Source organism: Sapajus apella, unplaced genomic scaffold (genome assembly GCF_009761245.1).
Source record: "Sapajus apella isolate SASKATOON/1434 unplaced genomic scaffold, GSC_monkey_1.0 scaffold49, whole genome shotgun sequence".
NCBI lineage: Eukaryota > Metazoa > Chordata > Mammalia > Primates > Cebidae > Sapajus > Sapajus apella.
The window spans coordinates 15,823,980-15,844,762 of record NW_022436989.1 but is presented as its reverse complement, the minus strand read 5'-3'; the positions used below and the strand labels follow the sequence as shown (position 1 = coordinate 15,844,762).

The 20,783-nt window shown below is 42.6% G+C and overlaps 2 protein-coding genes across 3 annotated transcripts in view; one reads left to right on the top strand and one right to left on the bottom strand.

Moving 5' to 3' along the window:
- Positions 1–563: 563 nt before the first annotated feature.
- CUNH1orf131 (chromosome unknown C1orf131 homolog) lies at positions 564–15,327 on the bottom strand. Of its 2 annotated transcripts, none has more exons than XM_032242455.1 (7): positions 15,144–15,327; positions 12,937–13,283; positions 5,291–5,347; positions 3,703–3,798; positions 3,469–3,555; positions 2,288–2,340; positions 564–1,223 (listed from the first exon to the last, which is right to left on the bottom strand). In XM_032242455.1, the coding sequence occupies exons 1-7, from the start codon at positions 15,259–15,261 to the stop codon at positions 1,085–1,087; spliced, it is 897 nt and encodes a 298-aa protein (XP_032098346.1). In that variant the 5' UTR covers positions 15,262–15,327; the 3' UTR covers positions 564–1,084. The 2 variants fall into 2 exon arrangements, with proteins under 2 accessions (XP_032098346.1, XP_032098345.1); XM_032242454.1 differs by having other exon boundaries at positions 567–1,223; positions 5,291–5,350.
- A 2-nt stretch (positions 15,328–15,329) lies between these two features.
- GNPAT (glyceronephosphate O-acyltransferase) overlaps positions 15,330–20,783 on the top strand; it is a 33,591-nt gene continuing 28,137 nt past the window's right edge. Inside the window, exon 1 of the mRNA XM_032242452.1 lies at positions 15,330–15,585. Within this exon, the coding sequence (XP_032098343.1) occupies positions 15,508–15,585 (78 nt within the window). The 5' untranslated portion in view covers positions 15,330–15,507. The remainder of the gene's footprint in view (positions 15,586–20,783) is intronic.

The window sequence follows — 20,783 nt, the reverse complement described above, 5'->3', positions numbered from 1 at the left end:
ACATGCGTATAAGAGGAAGATGAGCGTGGTGGCTCACACCTGTAATCCCAGCACTTTGGGAGGCCAAGGCAGGAGGACAGCTTGAGCCCAGGAGTTTAAGACCAACCTGGGCAATATGGTAAGATGCAGTCCGTACAAAACATTTTTAAAACTAACTGGGCGTGGTAGTGCATGCCTTTAGTCCCAACTACTCGGGAGGCTGAGGCAAGAGAACCACTTGGGCCCAAGAGTTCAAGGCCGCAGTGAGTTATGATCACACTGTGGCACTGCAGCCTGGGGGACAGATCAAGGCCTTGTGTCTAAAAAACTGAAAAAAAAAAAAAAAAAAAAAAAACCCCAGAAATTTTTAAAAGTCCAAATTGTTACCATCATTGAAGACTTTTTTTTTTTAATGAGCTGCAAGCTTTGAGGAGTTGCTATCACTACAAGCAAGGGCAGTATCACTAAAAACGTTAAGTACAGCTGCGGAAGTGACGGCAACTCTGACGAAAACAACATTCACTTGAATGTGGATACAAAAATATGAGTTAAAATCATCTGTTATTTAACAGTCACAGGCAGACATGCTACAAAAGTCATATTTTATTTATATCACTTCTTATGAAGTAGACTTTGTATACATGGTAGGCTAAAAATTAAAACTGCTTTTCCACAAAACTGATAAATTACCCGATGCTTGGTTCTTTCATGATATCCTAACATGAAATCAGTAAAAATATTATAAGGCAATTTAATGTAAACTACTAGCATTTACAAAACAGTAAAGTTATAAAAAAATTGTATTACAAGCAAATGCACCAAATGCCAGTGAACGTGAAACAGGAGCAAAGCTTGCTGGAGAACATTAAAAGACACTGTTCAGTAGGTCCACTTCACATTCATGCTGCACTTGGCCTGATGCGTTCAGCACCATGAAGCAGACCTTTCAGCACGGAAATGTTACTTCTGTTTGACTTTCTTTTCTTCGAAACGAAGCGGTCTGTGAAGTGTGTGATAAGAACGATCTGTCTAGGGTCTCGTAGGGTCCAGTGTCACTGCAGCTGACTCGGTTGTTCCCCTTCCTTGTTGTATCTGATAAAGTACTTCATCTGGCCACTCTGGAAGAATTTATTTTCTTGATATCAACTGGGCTCAGAATCAATGTTCCATTTTTGAATTTTCCAACCTGTCCAATCCGTCCACTTGACAAAATACTGGGAGCGGACTTCTTCTTTTTGGATTTCCTATATTTAAAGTAAGAGAAAGGTACTATAAATAGTTAAGCTTCAAACAAGAATTGCAGTACCACCAATCAGGCCACTGCAGTCTGGCCTGCAAATTCCTGGTCACATGCCACGCATGCCCCTCTCCCCACTGCGCCTTCCTGTGGTCCCTGAAATGTGCCACTGCCTTCCTGACTCAGGGTCCTTGCACTGGTTCCTTCCGCGAGCAATATTCTGCTCCCAGATCTTTCCAGGTTGCTCCCCTTCTTTGTTCAGTTCTCAGCTCCAATGTCACCTCCTCAGACTAATTTCCCAGCTCACCCTCTCCCTGTGGTCTTCTTTCGCAATGCTCTCTTTAGACCTCTCCATGGTACTTGCCAGTACCTGATATCATCTTACTTATCTGTTAGTATGTTTTGGGGTGTTTCTCTTTCAACAATGTAAGCTCCTCAAGGCCAGGAATATCTTTAGTGTGATTATAGCTATATACCAATACCTAAGGTACCCAAATGCTTGGCACAAAGAGGCATTCAATAGACAGAGATCGGTGCCCAGAACAAATGACCACTACAGCACATATACGTGTACTAGGAGCCCAGGAAAAAAGGCTAAGACAAAAAGAGTCCATTCTGAAACAGTAATTCAAAGAGAGTGGAAAAGGCACTTGAACGAAAGCTAAGAAACAAGTATAAAGAAACAAAGTCAACACCCCTTTTTCATAATTACAGTGCTCTATCTTACATGGTATGTCAAAGACCAGGTAATACAGACCCAGACTATGCTACTGTAGCAGCAGACTCTTAGAACAGAAGTCTCTTCTTGGAAATGTAAACTGCAGCTTTTCCACTAGTCACCTGGAGTGTCTGGTTAAAGTGGGAGATTGGAGACTTCCTAATTCAGTTGTCAGGTAGTTGTTTGATCTTGGGCAATTTCCTAATCAAATCCCACTTTGATTAGGATAAATGAGAGACAGTGAAGCACTCTCATGGGCTAGCAGCACCACATACATTCAAAGCATTCTTTTCATAACTAATCAATAGGTTTATCCAGATCGTTCAACCCCAGGGCCTGATGAAATCACTCACCTGTCTTCCTGTCCTCTCCTCTTCTTTTTCTTGAAAATATCTGTTTCTTGGACCTGATTTCAGAATTGAAGGTCATATACATATCAGGAATGGATAATGGGATTCAAAAAAAGGCAAGAGGTTTGTGACCAAAAGTCACTGAGATGCCACTTTTAATATTTTTTTCAAGTGGGCATATTAAACATAACAGTCTCAAAGTTTTACCCTAAAACCCTTTCAAGAATGTGAAAGGCTGGGCCTGGTGTGGTGGCTCATGCCTATAGTCCTAGCACTCCGGGAAGCCAAGGGAGGAGGATCATTTGATCCCAGGAGTTCAAGAGCAGCCTGGACAACGCAGCAAGATCCCATCTCAGTTAAAATGAAAAAAGAATATGAATGCCTATTTCAGGTAAGACTAATAGTCTTATAATGAAAACTCAAATCTTTCATTATAGGTAAAAGGTAGAAAGAGTAACATCTATTCCCCTTGTGGTTTTCATGGGCCCTTGTGTTCTATACAACATAAAATGCAGATTAAAGTAGCCTGCATTATCGGAACAGAAGCACTAGAGTTTGGATATTTGACCCTCCAAACCTCATGTTGAAATTTGATCCCAGTGCTAGAGAGCTGACCTTGTGGGAGGTGTTTGGGTCATGGCAATGGATTCCTCATGAGTGGCTTAGTGCTCTCCTCAGGGTAATGAGTGAGTTCTCCCTCTGTTAGTTCCCACTTCCCATGAGAGCTGATTGTTAAAAAGAGCCCAGCACCTCTCCCCGCTGCTGCCTCGCTCTTTCATGTCTCGCTCTTGCCATGTGATCTCTGTACACATGGAAGCCGCTTCAGATGCTCACCAGAAGCCGAGCAGATGCCAGTGCTATGCTTCCTGTGCAGCCTGCAGAACCATGCACCAAATCCACCTTTTTTTTTTTTTGATAAATTACCTATCATTGGGCATTCCTTTATAGCAACGCAAACAGACTAAGACAAGGAGTTTGCTATTTCCAAGCAAACCCTGCATTAAGTATGCCAGATTACTTGGCTGGTATTGTTAAATGTAGCTAACTTGAAGAAGTGGAGAACATAGGATCCTTTAATTCTGGTGTCTTCACTCTCTCCAAGCAGCGGTTTCCAGCCTTCCACTGTGGCAAACGGCATCCATCTTTCCATTCCACTTTAATAAAGAACAGACCATTACACCTACCAGTCTCTTTTCTTCTTCCTTTGCTGCCTTTTTTTCTTTAATTTGCTCCTGTAAAACCTTGTAATTCACATAACTCTTTTTAGGAGGCTGAAATGAAAGAACAAGGAAACATACCATCATATTTTATTCTGCAATAACGTTCCAGTGTCCCTCGCCCTGACTTGCCCTTGGCTTTCCTTGCTCTTGCTTTTTCTAAATGTTGTCTGGTGATGCAAGGTAGCAGCATCCCCTCACCTTAGCACCCAGCATGATGGCACGTTCCTGTTCCAGGATTCTCTCCTTTCCTTTTCCGTAACCCGTGATCCCAAACCGGTGTACCTCTAAACGAGCCTGTGGACACAAAGCACAATCAGACACAAGTGCATTCCAACAACTCCAAAGAAAAAAAAAACATATTGTAAGAAGTAACACATTTCAGATCCACTGCACTGTAATAATAGCACACAGGAATAATAACTCCACTGCTGTGTGGCTGAAGGAGCGCTATGGAGGCTCTCCTACCATATACCATTTCTCACAACATCTTTCTCCCATTTTTTCCTTTGAAACAGAGTCTTGCTCTATTACCCCCCAGGATGGAGTACAGTGGTGTGATCATGGCTCTTTGCAGCCTTGACCTCCTGGGCATGCGATCTCCTACCTCAGTCTCCTGAGTAGCTAGGACTATAGGCACACACTACCGTACCCAGCTAATTCTTAAAAATGTTTTATAGAGATGAGGTCACACTATGTTGCCCAGGCTGGCCTTGAACTCCTAGGCTCAAGCGATCCTCCCACCTCAGCCTCCCAAAGTGCTGGGATTACAGGTGTGAGCCACCAGGCCTGGCCATCTCCCACGTTTAATTTGGACAGCTGATGCAAAGAATTATCTCTGAACAAAGTAATAACAGAGCCAGGATTGAATGCAGAGCTCTGTGGTACTTTAGGATGCTCTCTGAAACAAGCCATTGTCCATAAAGGCAATAATTTAAACTGAAAAGCACCTCTCCAAACACACACACTCACACTTAGAAACAAGATATTGCAGCAGCTTCAAACACAGACCCATGGTTTCAGAAGGAAGAGAAAAAGCAATACCCACTCTTAGTAGTTGAATTACTTCTTCCCGTCTTTTTTCTTACACATTTTTAAAAACATTACAACCGCAGAATACACATATCCCCATACTTACCATTGTATCAGTAGCGTTGTAGTCACAAAACTGTCATGTATTAAATGAGTATATAATATTCAATCAAGTGAATGCAGACCGGGCATGGTGGTTCACACCTGTAATCCCAGCACTTTGGGAGGCTGAGCCAGGGGGTCACTTGATGTCAGGAGTTCAAGACCAGCTTGGCCAACATGGTGAAATCCCACCTCTATTAAAAATACAAAAATTAGCTGAGTGTGGTGGTGCACACCTATAATCCCAGTTAATAGGAGGCTGAAGTGGGAGGATCACTTGATCCCAGGAGCTGGAGGCTGCAGTGAGCCAAGATCATGCCACTTCACTCCAGCTGGGATGACAGAGAGAGACTCTGTCTCAAAAAAAAAAAAAAAAAAAAAAAAAAAGTGAATACAGTATGATTTGCTTAATCATTTTCCCAACCTTTAGACATGTAAAATATTCATTTTTAGATATCATAAAACCATTTTTTTGTCATATCTAACATTTATACTACATATGTACTAGGAGCCCAAGAAAAGGTAATATAAATAGTTAAGCTTACATCTAGTTCACATATTATAAACTTACAATAAATTTAATATAAACATGTTTATAAACAAATACTGTAAATAAAGTTAATAAAAAATTATTTAACGATGTCAAAATACATACCTTTTCTAGGTTAAATTCTTGTATATCCACATCTCTCTCCAAAACACTAGTTTTAGTCTGCTGAGAGAAAAAATTCTTATTAAGATCATCTGTTACTGTATCATTATAGTATCTATCACCAAAAGAGTAGACATGTTTTAAGGAACCTGAAAGTGACCCTCTCAGACCCACTAGACTGGCTACTATGAAAAAAAACAGAAAGTAAGTGTTGGCAAGGATGTAGAGAAGCTGGAACCCATGTCCTCTTTTGGTGGGAATGTTTTACCACATGGTATAGCCATTGGGGAAAACAATTATGACAGTTCCTCAAAAACTTAAAAATAGAATTATCACAGGATCTCACAATTCCTCTTCTGGGCATACACCCAAAAGAACTGAAGGGAGGGTCTTGAAGAGGTATTTGTACACCTATATTCACAGCAGCATTATTCATAATAAACACAGAAGCAACTCAAATGTTCACCAACAGATGAACAGATATTTTTGAATGTGACATACACATATGATGGAATATTCCACAGCCTGAAAACAGAAGGAACTTCCAACCCATGCTACGACATGGATGAACCTCGAAGACATGATGCTAAGTGAAATAAGCCAGTCACAGAAGGGTATGTGCATGATTCTATTTTATGAAATACCCAGAGGAGTCAAAGTCACAGAGACAGAAGTTAGAATGGCTAGCTGCCAGGGGCTGGGGGAAAGGGAATAGGGAGCTGGTGCTGAATGGGTACAGCGCATCAGCATTGTTTCAGCAAGCTGAGACGAGTTATAAGATGGATGGTGGTGAGGGCGGCACAGCACTGTGAATGTGCTCAACACTACTGAACTGCACACTTAAAAATGGCTAAAATGGTCAATTTTACATTCATGTATATTTTACCAAAATTAAAAAATTGCAAAAGAGAAAGAAACCTTGAAACGATCCCAGATGGGTGAAAGCCCTGGGCCCTGGAAAGAAACTGGCATACAAAAGAGAGGAGCAATGTCAGGGCTCTCCTAGTCCCTGCTAACTCCATCAGCAGCCACACAGAATACCTAACCCCCCCTGTACCTTGGCTGTAGGGACACCAGGGCTGAGGAGCCGACTAGACCAAGGGGACGGGAGCCCCTTGGTGGTAGCTCTGGCCCAGACACAAATAGCTCAGTGTCCTCATCCCACTGTTAAACAGTTCACCAGAAACATCTTAGTTTTGTAGCTATTGATGTCTTTCTGAGAAAGGGTCTGAGATCTAGATCTGTGTATGTATCAAACACAAACTTTTTGGAAAAAAAATTCTTGGCTCATTATTTCACAGATGCTGAGTATCTATTAGCATGAACCACCACCGTCTAATTTTTATTTTTATTCATAGCTTGAAAATCACTTCAGTACATTATGCATAATACATGGCCTGATTTAGAAACCATCGGTGGTCTCCTCGGTTTTCTTTCCCCCGCTATTCTCTGCAGTAGGAGGCATTACTGCCTATAGGCAATACTGGGTCCTCCTCTACTTCCAGGCACAAAGAAGACTCATGCTTCCCAATCTACTTGATGCTAGGAAGGACTAGGTGGCTTTCCCTGGCCAAAGAAACACAAGCAGAGGGGTGTGTGCCTACTTCCATATGGAACCCTTAGGATCCCTTCATTAACTCCCCTCTTCTTCACTAAAGCAACTAACAACCCTCCAGATGATGGCACCCCGTCATCCTGGGTCCTTAGATGAAGATGGTGTGGGGCAGGAGACCTAGCTTTGCGAATCCCAATGGCCATGTAACATAAGAAAAATGAACTTTTGCCTTTTAAGCCACTGGGATGTAGGGATTATTGGTTATCAAATCACAGCCTAACCTATCCCAACTAACCTATCCTTACTATCCCACACAAGGGAGAGGGGTATGTATGGAGATTTTGAGAACTTTACATGCCGGGCAGGGACGAAGGAAGAAAAGCTAGAAAAAGAAACAACATTTTGGAAGAAACCTGAGATGAAGGCGGGCAGTCCACCAGACTCAGCGAACCTGTCTATGGGGTGATGTAGGTATTTTCTCTTAACATGGCTTAGATTTTCTTTTTTTAAATCTATTAGTTGAAGTGCCTAACCAACCTGTCTCCAATGAAAGAAAGACTACCTGCATAAGCAAATGCTCTTTAAAAAATGCAGACAGCTGTATAAATATTAAGAAGTTTGTTTACACCTTGATGAGTCTAAATTACTTCAACTAGATTACTTTCTTCCTAATACTCATCCAACACTGATCTACTCAGGAACAAGGAGTGTGGTATAAAGGTAAGGAGCAGCAATGGAGCACGGAGGATTTCAGGGTGGAGCATCGTGCAGTGGACTACAAGCATATTGCGGGGCATTGAGACCAAAACATGGGAGCTGCAAGAATCTGTGGAATGATCAAAGCTATCTGACAATAACTTTGGAGAAATGTCTCCATGTCTGGCGATGGCTCAGAGTCAGTGTACTTGTGTCACTCAAAGGACAAAGAGATGAGCCTCACCTCGCCTATGCTCTCTGTAGTATAGCAGTTTAAGTACACAGTGTTGAAGCCAGAAAGCCTGTGGACTGAACCTGACCTTTGGCACTTACTTCAGCTCCATAATCCTTTATCTGGCATCCATAGGGTCAGGTTCCAGCTTTAAAATTCAGAAGTCTTTATATTTTAAAAAGGCAAAACTGAATATACTGAGTATTACAGACCACTTACAGTAAGGTCCAAGGCAATAACCCATAATTAATATTTCTGTGGCAATATCTAAGAATATTCACACCAAATGAGATGAACAAAAATGATTTTTAAAAGCTTCATCAGGTTTTTCTGCCAAATAAATTTGCACCAATCTTAAAAGAAAAAAAGATCAATCAAATCGTAGTTTCCAGAGCTCTGGGTGTTTGGAATTGCAGATATGGGGCTGTGGGGTTAATGTTTAACTATAGGCAAGTAACACAGCCTCTTGTAGACCTCAAGCTCCTCTGTGAATTGAAGACAGGTCGCAGATATTGTGAGGACTAAGACCATAAATGAGTTAATGAATATAAATAAATACTCTTAGTACACCCCCAGCAAATATTAGCAATTTGCTATATGCTCAGGGGCAGCCTCCGTGTACCTCAGTCCCTGTGATTCGCCCTCCTCAGCCTCCCAAAGTGCTGGGATTACAGGTGTGAGCCACCGCACCTGGCCTAATCTGACACTTTCATTGCTTAAAAACCTAGGTGTTTTCTTTCTTACAGGCAGTCTTGCACCTATGACAGAGTAGGTTCGCCCATTCATTTTTGAGATCACTCCCCATGCCTCTTGCTATTGCTCCCTTATAATCCATTCACCATATAGGAGCTATAGGATGCAAAGGTCCTTTCTGATCTGCAGAACACTGTTCTATTATGTGTTTCTTATCACTTTCTTATCTAAGGCCACAAAGGAGGTTAAGGTTCCTGAAACAGGGGCAGTGAATGATTCATGTTAAGACCAAGATGGCCCAACGCTAGGTGTGGAGAAATGGCAGTCACATAGCCGTAAGGGCTAAGCAACACACACACACGTGTTAAGCTACATCTGATACTTTCTTTCCCTTTTTTTTTTTGGAGACAGAGTCTCACTCTGTCCACCAGGCTGGAGTGCGGTGGCGTGATCTTGACTCACTGCAACCTCTGCCTCCCAGATTCAAGCAATTCTCCTCCCTCAGCCTCCTAAGTAGCTAAGTAGCTGGGGGCGCGTGCTACCTGTAATTAACCTGGCTAATTTTTGTATTTTTAGTACAGACGGGGTTTCACCATGTTGATCAGGCTGGTCTCAAACTTCTGACTCTGTGATTCGCCCGCTTCAGCCTCCCAAAGTGCTGGGATTACAGGTGTGAGCCACCGCGCCTGGCCTAATCTGACACTTTCATTGCTTAAAGGCATAAGTATTTTCTTTTTTACAGGCAGTCTTGCACCTATGACAGAGTAGGTTCGCCCATTCATTTTTGAGATCACTCCTCATGCCTCTTCCTATTGCTCCCTTATAATCCATTCACCATATAGGAGCTATAGTGATCCTTTTAAAATTTAAATCAGATCACCTCATGCCCTTGCATGGAATTTTTTGGTGGCTTCTCACGTAAAGACTGAAGTCCCAAGGCCCACCACCGCCTATGAGACCTGGCATTCTCCCCTCTGTTCTACTCCTGCTAGACTTCTTCCAGCTCCCTGAACATGCCAGCCCTCTTCACCCCCCAGGGTGTTAGCAACTGTTTTCTCTCTCCTTGGCTCACTCTTCTCTGCCCCATTCACCAGCACCGTTTAATACAGCATTAGCCTAAATGGTACCTCCTGAGAGACCTCCCTGACCATTATATCTAGACCAGGTTCTGCATGTTACCCCAGGACCCTATTTGTTTATAATTCCTTTTAATTATATTATATTGCTCGACTACAAAGTAGATTGTATAGTATACTCCAGAAGGGCAAAGGACGATTATCTTCTTCACTGCTCTATCTGCAAGGTCTGCAGATAGCAGACACCCAGTGATTGGTGGAATAAACAAACGAATGAATATGTAATCTCTTAGTATTTCCAGTCAAATTACTTGTATAGTTACTACATTAAAAATAAGACATGATGGCCGCGCACAGTGGCTCTCACACCTGTAATCCCTGTGCTTTAAGAGGCTGAGACAAAAGGACTTCTTGAGGCCAGTAGTTCAAGACCAGCCTAGGCAACAAAACAAGACCCCATCTCTACAAAAAATTTTAAAATGAGCCAGGCATAGTGGTGTGCCCTGTAGTCACTTGGGAGGCTGAGGCAGGAGGATGGCTTGAGCCCAGGAATTGGAGGCTACAGTGAGCTATGATCACGCTGCTGCACTCCAGCATGAGTGACAGAGCGAGACCCTGTCTCTAAATGTAAAAAATATATATATAAATGGTGGCCAGGTTACCAGATACACCCATGAAAACCTGCTTCAATGCACAATGCAGCTTAATCATAGAATTTATAGCACAAGTTCTGGAAAAATAAGGTCACATCCTGGGGCTAGGAAGGGCCAGCTGGATTGCTGTCCAACTCACCATCCCCCCCTTCGTTTCTCAAGCATTCTCTAAAGATGACCAGCTGATGCCATGACTGGTCATGAAGGTTATCATTACCCATCATACATTTTTGCCACCCATGTCTGTTTAACTGTCCTACAATGGCTCAGAAGTTTTTAGGGAACGAGGCCACAACTATAATTTCCCATGTTACATAAACTCAGCAGAGATGGTGTATTCCAATTAGCACCAGCTGGCTGACTACTCTTTTAATTGGCGTACCCAGGATATATGCCGTAAGAACTAGCATTATATTCACATGTATTTATTTCCACACTGCAATGTCAATACTCTAAGGTCGTTTTATGGGTGTATGTGTTTTTAATGTGTCTACCTTCTGTCTCCTTAATTAGGAGACAGAAGGTAGGCACTCACATTTTCAAAGGGTACATTTAAAAAAAAAAAAAAAAAACAAGAGGAAAGAGCAGAGCACCAATGACAAATAAATAATTGCATTAGGGTCAGGAAGTTCAAAATGTAGAGTGAGCTGAGGCTCCTAAGAAAACCCAACTAGAATGCATAAGGGCTCGCTTGGAACTGGAAGCAAAGGACAATCTGAGAGCCTGCCACAGATGTTCTATTACTAAGCAACAGAGAAATGCAGACTCATTCAATGCCAACTCTTCTGTCCTTTCTATTAAAAAGAAACTTTCCATTCCAGAAAGAAGAACACGAGGGAATGTAAGAGGAAACGGAAGTCCGAGACATTTGAAGAAACAAAAAAGGGTGCCTAAATGCTTTATGTTAGTTTAAGTCTTCAAATGCTGAATTACATTGCAACGCAGTGCTTTCCAACCTTTTTCACATAATGATACACACAGAAAATACCAGTGTTTGTAGGGTACACTGGGGTACTAGGAGATGGCCAGCTTGGGGGCACTGTTGCCCCAAACACCAAGGGCATCCCCTTCTCGGCCCTTCTGCAACAGTTCCCAGAGCCTCAGTATTTGGAACATAAGAGTTTAAGAAGCTTACTTATCTAGAATCCTAAAATAAAGGTAGATATGGTTACAGATTCACTAATAATCTTTTTTTTTTTTTTTTTTTTTTTTTTTTTTTTTGGAGACAGGATCTTGTTCTGTCATCCAGGCTGGAGTGCGGTGACACAATCACAGCCAACTGCAGCCTCGACTTCCCGAGCTCAAGCAATCCTCTGGCCTCGGCCTCCCAAAGTGCTGGGATTACAGGTGTGACCCACCACACTCAGCCTGCAGAATGCACTAACGATCTTTGAGGAAGAGATGCCAGTGAGCTTGACATGAAGTTCTCCCTGAATTTTAAAAAAAAATTATCAGATGGCTTTTAAAACCATAAAAACAGACACTAACATGCATTTATACATACATAAAGAACAGTGCAAGCCAAACTATCTTTGTAGTGGGTGGAATTGTGGCCTCAACTTATGGCCATGACCCACTCCTCTTCAGAACCTGTGAATATGATCTTACTTAGGAAAGGATCTTTACAGTATAATTAAACATCTCAAGAGGAGATCATCCCAGATTCAGGGTGGGCCTTAAAGCCAAGAGAAAGGCAGAGAGAAACATGAGACTCGGGCACACAGGGATGAAAGCCACATCAAGACAGAGGCAGAGATTAGAGTTATGCAAGCACAAGCCGAGGAAACTCTTAGAGCCACCTTCTGGTCAGAGGCAAAGAATTCTCCCCTAGAGCCCTCAGAGGGAGCATGGCTCTGCCAACACCTGGCGCACAGAACTGTAAGAGAATACATTTCTACTGGTTTAAGTCACCAAGTTTGTGGTAAGTTGTTAGAGTGGCCTTAGACACTAATACATACAATCCTCACTTCTTTGCTGATAGACAAAGGTTTGTAGGACATGGGGATGTTATAGAAATGGAATATCTGGATTTGAGCAATGAATTTGTCAAAGCCATTATGATATTCTCATGAATAAATATATTAAAAATATTTGGAGGAGTAATCACATCTCCCATGAGGACTGAATTTTTTGGGTCAGATTTACAAGTTCAGTCTGAAAAAGATTACTGCTCAGGAAATTCGAATTGCTTTTCCCCCAGCCTTGTTTTTCCTTGAGAGCAAGAATTTCTACATATTTTGTTCACTGCTATATCCCAGTGCCTACAACTGTGGCTAGCACACAGCAGGAATGCCAGAAAGAGTTGCTCAAAGGGTTAACTCAGCAAGCCTGTGTTTATCAAACCCTGCACATTCCTAAGAAAGTCCTATTTTCATGACTGGCAACTGGCTGGCTCCTGAGAATTACGCAATTAGAGTATTCTGCCTGATCAGAGTGTTTTTGCATCCCTGAGGTCTTAAGCCACTGCTGTAATAAGTTTGCCCAGGTAGTTTATACTAGCAATGTGATTGATGGTGAATACCTGCTTTATTCTGGAGGTTTAGAACTTGAATAACTAAGGTCAGCCTGTAGGCCTACATGACTGATAAGAGCTATATGTGGAGTCCTGGGTCCTGTGAATCCTTCTGGCAAATCCGCGGGCCTGAGGATAGTTAGGCATTCCTGCCACAGTCTAAAAAGCTATTCACCTAATACTACAACACCAGGGGTTTCACCACATACATTTAAGCTAACCAACTCATTACCTGTGTGCTCTTGTTATGATCTGGCTTCAGTTTTCTTTTTTTATTTCTGCTGTGAAATTCTACCACTTCTACTTGTTCCCTATGGTTCTCTAGGGAAGAGGGAGGAACTGCAGGAGCAAAGATCTCTGGTCCTGAAGAGGGACCTGTGGGGGTGCCAGCAGGAGCACAATGCAGCTCTTCTCTGATTTCCTTGAAGAAGCTTAAAGCACTCTTCCTCTGGCCTCTTATGAGAGAACCAGGTAGGGGAGATGGCTCTGCTGCTACGGCCGTTGCACCCTCCACATCTCTCTTCTTGTTTTCCCTTTTCTTTAAGAACTTCTTCTGTTCTGTTTCACCTTCCGTCTCTCCTGTTTGTTCAAACACAAGAAGGAAAATAAAGGTTTTCAGTTTTAGCTACCATCAATATCATATGAAAGTACTTGTACATGTTCCGTGGCTATATGCACCCAGAAGCACACAAAAAGAAATAAACTATTTTTTTCCTTCAAGTAGAGTGTATTTGCAAAATGCGTAGAATCCAAAATGCAGTCATCTTTTTCTAGGTAACTGTATTTACGTCTTTGACCCATGTTAACACAACCACTTTTAGTCCCCACCTTGGTCCTTACTCAAAGTGTCATCACAGCAATAGTCTCCAGGGCTGGTAATCCCAATAGGCTTTGCGCTAAAAATATCAGCCACTGTTTCTTTTTAACGCTTTCTGGGTTACAGGAACATGGAATAGCCTTCCTATTTTCTTTCACAGTTAAGAATTAAGATGAACCTAAGACAACTGGCTCAATTTGAATGCCTTTGTTTTCTACTAAATCCTCTTATCTACTCTATATTTCACCTGTTCAAACTCTGACCAGTCACCTGAAAGTTCTAACCAGAATCCTACACTTCCTTATTCACATGCATTACAAATACCACAGAGCTCTCTACATTACCAGCTGTTGATTTATGCTTGCAACTATTTGCTTCATCTTTTACACAATAAACATTGAAATGCCAACTAACCTTTGGCATTAAGAATATAAATATGAATAGACACATTCAATGCCTTCCGAGCTCCTACCATGACTTTCAGCCTGTATTGACATAAACTATAGTATTTTGCGGAACAGTCTTCTCCTCCAGATTTTAAACTTCTCAAGGTCAGAGACTAAGTCTTCTCTGTCCTCCAATATGTCCAGGGGCACAGAAATGCTAGTTAAAGAGTGGGGTCTGGGGCTAGAACCGGAACCCAGGCTCTGCAAAAATTACCAGTTACACAACCTGCAACAGGTTTCATTAACCTCTAGTACTTGTTTCTACATTTGCAATCATGGGATTCATGACAGTGTCATGAATCTGAAAATTAAATGAGCAAATACATGAAAAGCATGCGGTATATGGCAAGTTCTCTATACTTTTAAGGATGATTCCTACTGTTTAGGTGAGCTTAGAATTTTCAGCAGTTCCAAAATAAAAAATAGCTTTTAAAATATCACGCCACAACTTTTAAGAAATGTGTTTTGTCCTAAAATCTAATGATTTTATTTGGTGCATGTGCAAAGGGTGTCACCTTCCCCCGGGCAAGTTCTTCAAGGTATGTGGCACAGTCTTCCCACTGACAGGCCATGAGACTTTAATGGGCTCTTTTACTTTCCTTTTCCCGCATCAAGATAAAGAAAGGAGAGTAAAAGGTCGGCACACTTGTTTGAAAAAAAAAAGGAAGAAAGAAAAAGTTGTGAAAAAGACAACTGGTCAATGACTATGAAGCCCCTGTCAAGGGACACACAAGAATGAAACTGATGAATTACCCAACAGGACCGAGGCCCCAGAGCGAAATGACACCATCGAACGAGGGTCTGGTAGGTCTCTGGCGGCGGCATGGGGGAAGGGGATTTCCCAGAGCTCAGGATAAACGTGGAAATGTGGGCTACTTCGAGAGTCCAAGGTCCTGTGTGCACTGCTCCCGTTAAACCTGAAAGCCTTGGTGCTTCCTACAAGCAAGTACGATAGTCCCCACACTTGGGAACGAGTTGGAAAGTTTGATGAATAACGTGTGATAGAGAAATGTGTTCTGCATCCGCTACTGGAACCAGGTAGGACGAAGTGAAGGGTGCTTGACATGCAAGAACCTTCAGCCTCAATGTAGAGGCCAGCCCAGGACCGGCTGCACAGGACAGCCTCGCTCCTCAAATCTGCTCTCCACGTGGGCGCCTGGGACCCCCCGCACTCACCAAAGTCGTAGAGGTTCTGGAGCAGAGCGTCCAGAAGTGTCGGAGAACTAGATGGCGTGGCAGACCCCGGCCCTTGCTCCTGCGACATTGTGGGGTCCGCCGAAGAATCAATCCTCATTCCATGGCGCAGTGCCCCCACTTCCGGGTTCCATGTCTGCGCGCATGCGCTACAGGGCCCTGCGCGGCTTCCGTCCTGGTTAAGATGGCGGCGCCCGGGGTCCTGTGGTGCGGCCGCAGAGGGTGCCGCCGCCCCAGGCAAAGTAGGGCTGTCCTGCGAGAAAGAACCGCCCCCAGCAGCAGCAGCAGCACCACTACAACCGCTTAGCAAAGAATCCCAGACCCCGCCCGGGACAGCAGCCGCACCATGGAGTCTTCCAGTTCATCTAACTCTTATTTCTCCGTTGGCCCCACCAGTCCCAGCGCTGTCGTGCTCCTCTACTCGGTAGGTACCCAGGGAAAAGAGGCCCAGAGCGGAGCCGCGCGAGATAGGACTCCTTTCTCCCAGTTCTTCCTTCTTCCGGCCCACGACCCTTGCCCAAAGGAGCTGGTCCCTGGGCTCCCGAGCAGGGGTTAGTTGGTTGGGTTGGTTTCCAAGACAACGATGTATCGCTGTGGTCTCCGTGTGTGCATGCTTTTAGAAGTTTCTACCGATTATGGTTCCTTTGGTTCCTTTCCACTTGTTCCTTATCCTTCTATCAGGCCCTGGGCCTTCAGAAAGCTCCTGGACACAGGAATGATGGATGAGAATTGGAGTCTCTCCATCTCTAGCGAGAGCATATCGAGCTACCTCTTGGGCAAACCTGAGAAACCTGCGGGTCTGACCCGCCCTGAGGTAGTCTGTGGCTCTGCACTCCGCCCTTTGCTGATGTTACATTCCTGGGAGTAAAGCACTTGTCTTGTATGTGGGGATAGAGTTTTAAACGCTTTAATGTAGGAAGATTTAGAACTTCTAGGCATTTTTATTGTACCTTTTCCACAAATCATTTTGGAGGACAGCAGGCGCCACCCAGCTTCTCTCCTGCTTGCCTTTTTCTCCCCAACCCCCTGTTTTAACGGTTCTTTTTTGCCGACAGATGTTGGTCACCCACTGTTTTCATGAAGAAATTATGTGATGGAAGCTTTATAGCCTTCACGATTGCACATTCCTGGGGCAACTGATTTGGTTTTTGTTTGTTTCTTGTGTTTTTAACCACTAAATTAGTTTTTAGCTACTTTCGGAGAAAATAAAAGAATGCACTTTAAAGCCTATTAGGGGCCAGGCTTGATGGCTCACGCCTGTAATTCCAGCACTTTCGGAGGCTGAGGCAGACGGATCACCTGAGGTCAGGAGTTCGAGACCATCCTGGCCAACATGGTGAAATCTCGTCTCTGCTAAAAAATATATATATAAATTAGCCGGTCGTGGTGTCTGGCGCCTGTAATCCCAGCTACTCGGGAGGCCGAGGCAGGAGAATTGCTTGAACCCGAGAGGCGGAGGTTGCAGTGAGCCGAGATCACACAACTCCAGCCTGGGCAACAGAGCGAGATTCCGTCTCAATATCAAAAAAAAAAAAAAAAAAAATCATATTAGCATGTCCTGGTGCTTAGTGTCCGCTTTTGGCTTAAATATAGTGTTCATTTGTGCAGAAAGGTCAAAACAGGGATGACACAAAAGAACAAGATAAACACCCCAGTTTCTAAAGAGAATATGGCTACTTTCAAATTGGGACATCAATATTCTTTGGAACATGGAGAAACTTCTGTTCCCTCTGTATCAAGAACTTTCAGTACCTGATTGCTAACTGCCTAGTTCTCTAAAGCTTATCATTCAAATCGCTCTCTTCATTGATCTTATCGCCCCACAGTTCTGTGGTGGACGCACTTCAACTTTGTTTTCTGACTCTGCTACTCCAGAGCAGGGTTGAAGGGAAGAGCGTTGCTGTGCAGATCCACCTTTTAATGTGTAGCTTTTTCAGCTCTCAATTGGTTTGTGAATTGGCTGGAATTTTCCTTTTGTACATTAAAGGAAGGAGTTGGGGTTTTTTGTTTTGTTTTGTTTTACTTCCTGCTTTGCCAGTGATTCTTTAATAAGACTTGAGTCTACTTTTTCATGTGAAAAACTATGGCAATTGGATGTGAGCATGCTGTAGTTCTCATGCTGGACAGCAACTGTCTCTTTACCAGTAGGTAGTTCTCACTACTGTTTTGTGACTGCATAGCCTTTACTTCCATGGTAACCTTACTTTTTCTTAGTACTTCAAGCTGTTTTTATTTCCCCAGATACACTGTTATTGTGTAATACTCTGATTAAAAGTAGCACTTTAGAAATATTTAAGATACAGCTGATTACAACAAACATTAGGAGTATATACAGTATCTTACTCATTATTCTCAGTTTCTAAGATACAGAAGTTACAGATCCAGGCTTTGCCTTTAAGGGCACAAGAAGTCATAAAAGTAAACAAATAATTAAGGTTAAGTAGGGTAAGGGCAATGATTGCAGCATGCACAGTGTATTGTAAGAGTGACAAGAGGAGCCACCTGGCCAGCTTGGGAACTTGGAGAAGGTTTCTAAGAAAAGGTGACATCTGAGCTGATCTTTCTTCCTTTCTTCTTCTTTCTTTCTTTCTTTCTTTCTACTTGGAGAAGGTTTCTAAGAAAAGGTGACATCTGAGCTGATCTTTCTTTCTTTTCTTTCTTTCGAGACAGCCTTAGCGTGTTGCCAGGCTGGGGAGCAGTGGATCGATCTTGGTTCACTGCAACGTCCGTCTCCTGGGTTCAAGCAATTCTCCTACCTCAGCCTCCCAAGTAGCTGGGATTTTAGGCACACGCCCCCCCCCCCCACCACACCCAGCTAATTTTTGTATTTTCAGTAGTGACAGGGTTTCACCATATTGGCCAGGCTAGCCTCGAACTCCTGGTCTCAAGTGATCCACCTGCCTTGGCCTCCCAAATTACATTTGTATTTTTGAAAGTCTGAGAAGACTATTAGGTTTCTGAAGTGATTATCTGTGTAGGCAACTTGTTTTGCTTAAGGAGAGACTGTAGGAAGAGAATCAGGTTGGGGAATGAATCTGATGCATAGAAGTGGAGATCAGTTAGAATACTATTGCAGTCATCCAGAGAAGTAATGAAGCCTGAAGTAAGGCAGTAATAGTGAGCTGGGGAAGAAGGGAAATTGATGAATTTGTGTGATATTTAGGACAGTAAATCATCTGCCTTTGGAACCATTTGTATGTGGTGGCTAAGGAAAGAGCCTATATGAAGTGTACTATTGGGTTTCTATGATTTGGCAACTGGGCGGATGATGACGCCTTTCACTGATAGGAAATATGGAGGAACAGGTTTAGTCAGGGTAATAGAATAGAATTCAGTTTGGGGTGTACTCAGTTTGTGATGTAAGAGATAAATGTAATGATTTTTAACTTAAGGATTATCATGTTCCGGGCCAGATACATCCCATGGTGTTTGGGAGAGATCCAAGTGGAGTTAGAAATATGGTGCCAGAGCAAGAGAGGGGGTCTGGCCTAAATATATAGATTTGCAGTCAGCAAGTAGGTTGTATCTGAAGCCATCGGTGAACCTGAAAGCTTTCAGTGAGACCCTAGAATGAAAAGAAGACTGAGGATGGATTAACCACTAGTGTGCTATACCCCAGATGATGACTTCCTGTTAAAGTCCCAGTGAAAGATCCAGATGCCTTACAGTGTCTGACAGAACTGTGCATGATCTCTTAACCGCTGTTGCTCTGACTTAACGAATCCTGTTCACTGGGCTTTAGCCACTCTGGCCTTCTGTTTCTCAGACAGCAAGCATGCTCTTTCCTCAGAATGCTCATAGTCCCTTCTGTGTGGCATGCTACATTTCCCCAGAAGTTTTCATTGCTGGTTCTTTGTATTTTTGAGGTCCCCAACTTAAATATCACTTCCTCAGAGAGGCCTTCCACAACCACTGAATCTAAAGCAGCTCTCAAATCACTCTTCCTCATTTTCCTCATTTGTTGCCCAATTTTATTTTTTTTTTCTTTTTACTTTTGGCTTTTTAATTAATTATTTTTAGAGCCAGGATCTCACTCTGTCACCCAGGGTGGCGTGCAGTGGCACAATTATAGCTCACTGTGACCTCGAACTCCTGAGCTCAAGTGATTCTTCCTCCTCAGCCTCCTAGTAGCTAGAACTATAGTGCATATCACCACACCTGACTGATTTTTTTTTTTTTTTTTAATTTTGTTTAGAGTCAGGGCCTCACTGTGTTGACAACCTGGTCTCAAACTTCTGGTCTCAAGCGATTGATCGTCTTGCCTTGGCCTCCCAAATCACTGGGATTAAAGGTGTAAGCCACAATGCCCTGCCTGTAGCTTTATTTTCTTTATGTTCTCTTTCCAGTGGTGTGCTACAGCAGTCTTCTATTGGCTTACAAGAGCTGATTGTTAAATTTTCATGAAGTTTGTGAGCCCATTCTTAAAACACAGCCATTATTAAAAATTAAAGATTAAATTATATAAATTTATAATTAAGTCATGTTAATAAAGTAATAAATACTGAAAACTTAGCATTTCTTCATTATCATACTATCATCTGCATTCTTGAGGTTATTTGTTTATCCTGCTGGAAGGTGAAGATCATGTTTAACTGCATGCTACTGCCCATTTCTCCCCAGCTTCGTGTTTTTTGGGGTCAGATGGCTCACTTTAAATCTGCCCTGGTGGGAATGTCTATCTCACAAAAATTGACAAATGCTGTAACTCACAGCTCTCCCACATCAAGTGTTAAACGGTTAAACACTGACCAACATATTACTGATGGTATCGCTAAATGGATTTACCTTGTTTATTTGTTGTCTGTCTTTCATAAGGACACATAAGCTCTCAATATAGACCCTGCCTGCCTTGTTGATACTGTATTCACAGCCTATAAAACAGTGCCTGGTACACTGTGGGCTCTCAGTGACTGTCTGTTGAATGAATGGATCCTCCAGAGCAGTTGAAAGAGAGGTAAAAGAAAGGCCTATTTCACTATCATTAGGGAGAAGCCTGCTCTGCTAAGTAAGATGGGGGAGAAATAGTTCCCCTGAGCCTTACTTGGGTTCTTCTTTGTGTTATGTTCCTGAGTGAGTAACCATGTAAGTTTACTTACTTAATGATACTAAAAACTTCTCAACGATGGTATAGGGAAGGCCAATTAATGGGTAGTAACACTCAACCCTAGCTGTACCTAGAAATCACTTGGAGTATTTTAAAAAAGAATTCTGACAGCGAAGTACCACTCAGAGGCCAAATTAATCAAAAATCTCTAGAGGTGGAACCTGGATATCAATATTTATTTTGAAGTGCCCCTGGGTTACTTTAATGTGCAGCCTGAGTTAAAACCACTGGATTCGACATCAGGTAAGGGCCAGAATGGAGAGATTTGAGCCTTATCCTGTGAATGCTGTGGAGCCATCATCAACAGGGTTCAAAAAGTGACTTCATTCTGTAATTTATTTTTTCATTCTGCAAATAATGACTTGAGTTCCTACTAGAAACTGGAAATACAGAAATGTATAAGACACCTTATCTACCCAGATAAGAAGTTCATGATCTCATAAGGGAGGCAACAAATACAAGTTCAATGAAGTGTTTTAGAGACCATCTTGAAAATCCAATTATTGAGAGTTCAGTAA